Source organism: Sturnus vulgaris, chromosome 23, assembly GCF_052056855.1.
Source record: "Sturnus vulgaris isolate bStuVul1 chromosome 23, bStuVul1.hap1, whole genome shotgun sequence".
Lineage (NCBI taxonomy): Eukaryota > Metazoa > Chordata > Aves > Passeriformes > Sturnidae > Sturnus > Sturnus vulgaris.
The window spans coordinates 8,900,815-8,909,023 of NC_142265.1; the positions used below are offsets into that span (position 1 = coordinate 8,900,815).

An 8,209-nucleotide genomic window follows, 5' to 3' on the forward strand; every position below is an offset into this window, starting at 1 on the left:
ACTTCCGGGTGCGGACGTGGCGCGACGCCGCCATCTTGCGGGGCCGCCCGGGAACCGGAGACAGCGGAGGGCCTGAGCGCGGATCCCGCTGCCGCTGCTGCTATGGTAAGGGAAGGACCAGTCGGCCGCGGACAGCGCGGAGCTCGGGGCAGCTCCCGGGGAGCCCCTAGGTCCGCCTCGCCCGCCCGGCTTGTGTGCAGGCCGGCGCTGGAGCCCGCGGCCTGGTGGGATGGAGCGCGGTGCTGCCGCCCCGGGTCGGGCCGGAGCCCGCGGCAGCGGCCGGGACGCGGCACTTTTTCTCTGGTGACTCGGAGCCACGGTGGCTCCTCAGCTCGGCCTCACGCCTGCTCTAAAGGGCTTTCAGGGTCTCAGGTGTAGCCGGGCGGGTGGTGCCCGCCTGCTCCCCCATGCGACCCAGGGCTGGTCCGGCTCCTTTTGTCCGTCGCGGCCGTGTTTGTGTCAGCACGGACCCGCGCACGGCTCCGTCAGAGCTAAACTGTGCCCGAGGTGCGGCAAGGATCAGCGCTGCCACGTTTGAGGGTTTGGGATACTTTGTCAATAGCAGTAGTTGCAGATATAAAAGCTGTGAAGCGCAGAACAGAATTATCCTGACAAAAGTAATTAACATCGATGAGAGAGAAATATAGGGAGGAATTCTGGGCAGGCTTGGAGATGGAGAAAGTGCAGCTGGTGAGTGCCTTGCTGCCCTGTCGGTGTGATAACGCCTGCGAGCTGCCCGGGAGTCATCCAAAGGCTATAGGTGATAACCAGGGCTTCGTTAACCTGGCTATGCTGTGCGTATGGCACTGGAGAGAGATGTTACATTTCAAAACATTCCTGTGTGCAACTGTAAGCTGGGCAGCCTGATGGAAAAGTCGATAATCTGGAGCCTCCCCTAACGCACACAGGAGTTGTTATTACACCTCGGTTTGTGTGGAATCGGGAATGATCATTTGCCTGATAGAAGCAGACAGAGCTCTCAGGGTTATGTTGGGATAGAATGTGAAACAGAGACAGCAAAAGCAAAGATATCTTTGCTCTTGACACAGTTCATTTCCTCATCACAGAGAAGGACTTAGGATCTTGTTTAAGGAAGGGTGTGCAAATGAAGTGTGGGGGAAGAGGTGCTTTCCCTGAGCACGAAGTGGGAGGCCCTGCTCACACGCTGCTCTCCTCCAGGTGCTGTTGGCAGCCGCCGTGTGCACGAAGGCAGGGAAGGCCATCGTGTCCCGGCAGTTCGTGGAGATGACTCGCACCCGCATCGAGGGGCTGCTGGCAGCATTCCCAAAGCTGATGAACACAGGGAAGCAGCACACATTTGTGGAGACAGAGAGCGTGCGGTATGTCTACCAGCCCATGGAGAAACTCTACATGGTGCTGATTACCACCAAAAACAGCAACATCCTGGAAGACCTGGAAACACTCCGACTCTTCTCTAGAGTGGTAAGGACTGGTCACTCGGTGGGGTCCCTATAGCCCAGAACGGTGCTGTTGTGAGGGATCTGTTTGTGGGCTGGCGCAGGAGCACTGTGTGCCTCCACTTGGTAGGTCTGTGTTCTAGAGCTTCCCTTCCTGACTGGACAGAAAGCTCTGAACTTTTGGTGGTAGTTTTGAACTCCACATAAAAAAAAATCATTAGTCGTATTTCACCTGGTGAGACCAAAGGGCTGACTGTAATTTAGCATTAAATATTCTTTATACAGTGTGTGGTTGTTGCAAGTGCAGTGCTGCTATGCAGGGATCCTGAAGCAGCAAGTTTGTGTCTTCACACAATCAAAGGATTTTCAGGAAAGTAACTGGCCCCTGCATACAGTTTGGTTCCTTTAGTTAGTGTTATGAGAAAGCCAAGAGATTCTATAAGGATTTTAATGTAGAAAAACTAACAATGGCAAAAACTTCATCATATTTATTGACAACGTAATGGTACAAAGAGCAGTGTAAAGATGTGCTGGGCTTGGGAGGGTCTAGTGTGATTGTGACCTCTGGGATGATAGAAGGAAAGTGTTTACACAGTTGTGTTTGTGGGTACTCTTAAAATGTTCTCCCCTTCTAGATCCCTGAATATTGTCGAGCTCTGGAAGAGAATGAGATCTCAGAACACTGCTTTGACCTAATCTTTGCCTTTGATGAAATTGTCGCCCTGGGCTACCGTGAGAATGTAAATCTGGCACAAATTCGGACCTTCACTGAGATGGACTCCCATGAGGAAAAGGTGTTTCGGGCAGTCAGAGAGGTGAGCAGGGACACCTGCAATCCTGACACAAGGAACCCTGGCTGGGAAACACCACCTTTCCTATACAGAGATGTTCCTCCACTTTGGCAGGGCTATGCAATTATTTCACTCTTCTGAGGGCTAAATGCTCATGTGTTGTTTCTTTTTTCTTGGCGAGGGGTTTTTGGGCAGCTGCACTTAGTACTTGTGCTGAGTACTTTGGGCAGGGCTGAGATTGCAAAGCTCCATCAGCCTCTTCTCTTTTCCTTCAGACGCAGGAGCGCGAAGCGAAAGCCGAGATGCGCCGTAAAGCAAAGGAGTTGCAGCAGGCCAGGAGGGATGCGGAGAGACATGGCAAGAAGGCACCAGGGTTCGGGGGCTTCGGCAGCTCAGCCATGTCTGGGGGCGTGACAGCAATGATCACAGAGACCATCATTGAGACCGAAAAGCCCAAAGTGGCACCAGCTCCAGCCAGGTAGGGGGGACAGCAGGAGGCAGATGCTGGAGTCAGTGTTTGCTCAAATCACATGCCCAGAGGGTCTAAGATGAGTTCCTCGTCTGTATAAATATTGAGGACATTTGTGCCACATACCACAGTAGCACCCTGTAATCTCTTTGGATTCTTGGATGAACAATGGGCTTTCATTTTGCGTGAGAAAGAGGTCCCAGCTCTGGTAATACATGGAACCATGTCCAAATCTAAATTATAATTTGGCATCCTACACAAAAGATGACCAGTTCCGTATGTGTTCTCCCCCCAAAAGGCTGCCTAGTTGAATGCTGTGTTGTTGGGGTGGTCAAGTTACAGCATTTGAAGATAACCAGGAAGGGGGAACCTGTTCCTGTCAGCTCACTTGGAGATTTACACATTTTATTTAGGCCATCAGGTCCCAGTAAAGCCTTGAAACTCGGCGCTAAAGGGAAGGAGGTGGACAACTTCGTGGACAAGCTGAAATCGGAAGGAGAAAATATTGTGACTTCTGTAGGCAAGCGCTCTGTAGAAGCAGCCAAAGTTCTTGCTCCTCCCATTAACATGGAGAGGTGAGTGCTGCCCTTGTTTTGGAAGCAGTCTCCTCACGGCTCTCTCTGTGTATAGCCTTGGGAGAGAGCTTCCCTGCTCTTCTTTGGCTTTTTTCTGTGTTTTCTTACCTTGTAATGTAAAAGTTGGGCAAAATCTGGGAAGGCATATCAGCAAAAAAACAGATAGCTAGTTTGATTAGGCATCCACTTAAGTAAAATGGGCAGTCCTCTATTGTTGAGCTGTAGTTGGGAATTTTCCTGTGCTTTTTTTCCTGTGTCATTTTCCCTGTTTCCCAGCCTTGTTGCTGCGCCCTGTCAGACGGGTTTTGAGTGACCAGCATGTCAGGGTGCTGCCTTGCTGCCATTTAACTGGGCTCCCGTGCCTTGCAGACCCATGTGCATGGATTCTCCTGCCCCTGAGTTCACTGTCAGAACAGTATTGACCCCCACTGTACCAGCCGTACTGTTGTTTGGGAGCCCCTGTTCAGTACACACAGCCTGTCTTTCTCTCTTCACCGAGTCTAGAACTTGAGCTTTTTCCTCTGTCTGTCTAGTGTGCACATGAAAATAGAGGAGAAAATCTCCTTGACTTGTGGCCGTGACGGAGGGTTGCAGAACATGGAGCTTCACGGCATGATCATGCTGCACATCTCTGATGAAAAGTTTGCACGGATTCGCCTGCATGTAGAAAATGAAGACAAGAGGGGAGTGCAGCTACAGGTAAAGCCTGTTTGGAGTCCCGTGCTGTTGGAACATGTTTCTGCTGCTTTCCAGAGGAAAAATAGTGGAAATACTCGAGTATGTTGCTGTCCTGTGTTCTCATCCAAGCCTTCTCAGCAAATGCATTGGAAATGGGAGTATCAGTGCAAGTATAAGCAGAAGTGCAGGGCCAGTCTTGCTGAAGGGATTGAAGTTCACTGGAGAAATGCAATCTCTGTTGCCATCCTGCCCTTGGAGCCTTATCTGCCCAGCAGTGCACCTTGGTATGCCAGGTGACCTCACTTAGACTTTGCAGCAGCCTAGGGTGTTGCTGTGTGCTAGGGTGTGCTTGTGTGATGTCAGCTGCAGCTGTGAAGTGGAAATAGGATAACAAACTTCCTGTGCCAATGGGGAATGAATTTATTCTCTTGGAAGCTGTTTCTTTCTGAGGTTGCTTGTCCTGTCACTGCTGTACCTGGGATGATTGCTGGAGCACTTGATGGCAGTCAGCAGTTGCAGCTCAGAAGGTTCTTGGGAGATTTGTCCTTCCCTTTCTCCCTTTTCATGTGACCTTACTGATCCCTGGAGGTGGTGCTGCTTTGACACACTCTAGCTCAGGCCTCACTGGGGGCTGGTCTGTACATCATCACTGTCTGCAAGTTCACTTCCTTCCAGTGCATCCCATGAGTGACTTGCTAACGGCGCTCCCACAGGCAGTGCTTCAGATGGAAGATGAAACCAAACCCTTTACCTACTCCTGGCTTTCTAGTGCAGCTTGAACAGGGACTTGCAGAAATCCTCTGCTTCTACAAAGCTGCTCACATTTGGCCACTGACACATACGTGCATTAAGGTTGCTGAGGGGAGACAGCAGTGTTATGGTGTCAGCGTGTTTTTCCTAACAGCATTAGATTGATTTTTCTTGAAATGTCTGCTGTAAACATTTAGGATGGTCTTTGACTTGCAGCTCTGTAGATATCATCCTGCATCGCTTGAGTCTCTGGTGCAGGTGCACTTAAGAAAGCCAGTGGTGGGCATACTTCCTGTCAGATTAGCGTTTCCTGGAAGGAATCCCAGGTTGATAAACAGTTGTGCTCCAGATGGGCTTCTGAGCCAGGAGGAAACCTGATGTGTGTTTTGTCAAAGCAAGCACTGGAATGTGTAGACCTGTCCTGGTAGAATCTGCATTACCTATGTTTCTGTCTTGGACTTAAACCTACAGTCTGGGCATGTGTTTGTCTTTCAGACTCACCCAAATGTGGACAAGAAGCTTTTCACTACAGAGTCACAGATTGGTTTGAAGAACCCAGAGAAGTCATTCCCTATTAACAGTGACGTGGGCGTGCTGAAGTGGAGGTTGCAGACTACAGAAGAGTCCTTCATTCCATTGACAAGTGAGTGCAAGTCTAGGGGCTTGGGCAGAAGAAGCCAGTGATTGTCCATGAGCTGCTGGTAGCCACCTTGCAGCAGCTGGGATGCCTGGGACCTGACATGTTGTGAGACCTTGGAGGTACTACGTGTATCCATTGGATAGTGCCTGTCCTTGGCAAGTGTGTGTTTTCTGTAACACCTCAAGGAAAATAGAAAGCTTTTCTTAAAGTCAGCTTGAGGGTGACTCTGCTGGGCATTTTGAAGTGCATCATCTTGTGAAAGCCTGTTCCACATGAATGGCCTGCATGGTTCACATGCTCCCTCTGTTCCCTCAGTTAACTGCTGGCCATCAGAGAGTGGGAACAGTTGTGATGTTAACATTGAATATGAGTTGCAAGAGGAAAGCCTAGAGCTGAATGATGTGATCATCACAATCCCATTGCCGTAAGTAACTTATCCATGCAGCACTAATGAGTCCCATCACTTCCTTCCCCTCCCTGTTTTGTGGATCTGGACAAGCCAATGGGTGTTAGAGGCATTTCCTTAGCTCTGTGCAGGGAAGTTATTGTCACTTCTCATTGCCTTCTCTAGGTCTGGTGTTGGCACCCCAGTGATTGGGGAGATTGATGGTGAGTATCGCCACGACAGCCGGAGAAACCTCCTTGAGTGGTGCCTGCCGGTGATAGATGCCAAAAACAAGAGCGGTAGCCTGGAGTTCAGCATAGCAGGGCAGCCAAACGACTTCTTCCCAGTGCAGGTCTCCTTCATCTCCAAAAAGAACTATTGCAACATACAGGTATGGTCACTGCTGATGCTCCACGGTTGGGATGTCACCCTTGCCTCAGTCTCTGGCTGGATGACACTGGCCATGCCACAGCAGCACCATGCTGTCCCACTGGCCACGGCTAAAAGGTTGTCATTAAGCTGTCATTGAGATAGCTGGATTCAAGAGTGCCAGCAGACAGCACTGGCAGCTGACAGTTCATGGAGTTTGCCTCAAGTTTCAATTGTGTCTTCAAGTCTGAGTAATCATAAATTCTCCTCAGACTTTGTTGAAAAATCCATCCGCCTTGTAGCCAAAATACTGCTTGGCATACAATTGTCCATCTCCACTGAAGTGTAGCCAGTGGCTGCCACTTTGCTCTTTAGCAGAGACACAGTTATCACAGAAAATCGGTCCCCTCTTTCAGGTTTCCTGGGAACAAAGATCTTTGTTTCAGGGCCGAGTTGTGGTTTAAAGGCAGCAGGTTGGTTGTGCTCTCGTGGTCATCAGTGGCATTGGGAAGCATGGCATTGCTGCAGTAAGGAGTGATGTTCAGTGCTGAGCTAATGTTGCCTGTTGTCTCCACAGGTTACCAAAGTGACCCAGGTAGACGGGAACAGCCCTGTAAGATTTTCCACTGAAACCACCTTCCTGGTGGACAAGTACGAAATCCTGTAATGCCAGACGTGGTGACGCGCAATAGAAGAAAATTTTAAATTAAAAAAAAACCGAGGCCGACGTTTATTCTGAATGTTGGGAACGCCACAGCCCCCTCTGCTAAGACACGTGGCTCTGTCTGCCATCTACAGTGTTCCTGGGTCACAGACATTTTTTGCAGAGAAGTGATGTGCTCATGGGGGGAAAAGGCCACAAATTTCTTTGGCAGATTTTTACTGACTGGCAAAAAAGCAAGATCTCCGCAAAGAGTGTGACTTTGACATGCCCCCCCCGAGATGCTCAGAGCTCAGTCCAGAGCCGACCAGACATCATTCTCTTCTCTCCTGAAGCATCACATGCTGTTCCATTGTTGGTGCTGCCATTTTAATTTCTCCTTGGCCTCTGATTCTCATGCGTGGGGCCACCTGCTGGTCCTGACCCTTCCATCTGGTGGAAGCTGAGCAATTTGACCTTGGCCTCAGAGATGGGGGGGGGTCATGGCAGGGGCACGGGATGGGGAAGAGGGACCCGGGGGTTCAGTCCTTTTGTCCCACACAGTTACTGCTGTTCCTCCAGCTCTGCTGTGTGGCAATGGCCCAGCTCCAGGTAGTCTGGTTCCTGCTGCAGCAGGGAGATTGTCCACCACAGCTGTTCTCAGGCCAGGCTTTGGAGGAAGTTTAGGTAGGTTAGAACTGGCTGTATATCCTTTGCAAGGCCATTTTGGTGTCTGGGGAGGCTGAGGGCTTTGCTTGCCTGGGTGAAAAGAGCTGTAGAGCCTGGTTGACTTACTTGGCCTGTATGTCAGGACCTGTCTCAAACCAGCATTGGTTCAGCACTGGCAGGTGTGGGAGAAGGAAATGCTGGTTTCCAGGTAGTGTGGGGGCTGATCCGAGCCATTTCTTCTACTGCAGCCTCACTAGTGTTACTTGCCTCATCTCGGAGACCTGTGCTCCCCTCACAACTCATCTCACCTGCATGGCTGGGACCTCTCATGAGGGCACACCTCACCCAGAGGGCCCGAGTGCAGGTGGAAGGCAACAGCCCTGAAAGTGTGTGTCCTGTGCTCTGTGAGAGACAGCCAGCCTGTCACGGGCCCCTGGGGTCATCTGCCAAAGAAGTTCCTGGTCTCTCCTCTGCTGGCAGCACCTGAGAAGAAATCAACCCTGGTCTTGTCCTGAGAGGGCAAAGCCCTTTCCCCTAGCAAAATAGGCAATGAATCCCATTAACCCAGTCCTGTTCCAGAGCTGCTTGTCTGTATGATTTTTAAAATGGAGTTAAAGTTAGTTCAAGCATCCAAGGAGCGCCTTTTTTTCTTACATTCATTGCAGGGTGATCTTTAAACCGAGCCGAGGTCCCCACTTTTTGTAACCCTGTATGATCCTGGCCTAGGGAATAGAGCACATTCCAGTGTACACAGAGAATTCTGAGTCTTTAATCAAATAAAGTACTGTTAAAGGAGCTGGCTGAGGGTCGTGAGGTCCTTCCGGA

The 8,209-nt window shown here is 50.4% G+C and overlaps 1 protein-coding gene across 1 annotated transcript; it reads left to right on the forward strand.

Moving 5' to 3' along the window:
- Positions 1 to 3: 3 nt before the first annotated feature.
- ARCN1 (archain 1 coat protein complex I subunit delta) lies at positions 4 to 8,179 on the forward strand. Its single transcript, XM_014884701.2, has 10 exons — positions 4 to 105; positions 1,180 to 1,443; positions 2,054 to 2,233; positions 2,485 to 2,687; positions 3,092 to 3,253; positions 3,787 to 3,952; positions 5,177 to 5,324; positions 5,637 to 5,745; positions 5,893 to 6,097; positions 6,653 to 8,179. Exons 1-10 carry the CDS (start codon positions 103 to 105, stop codon positions 6,740 to 6,742), a joined length of 1,530 nt encoding a protein of 509 aa, XP_014740187.2. The 5' UTR covers positions 4 to 102; the 3' UTR covers positions 6,743 to 8,179.
- Positions 8,180 to 8,209: the final 30 nt, after the last annotated feature.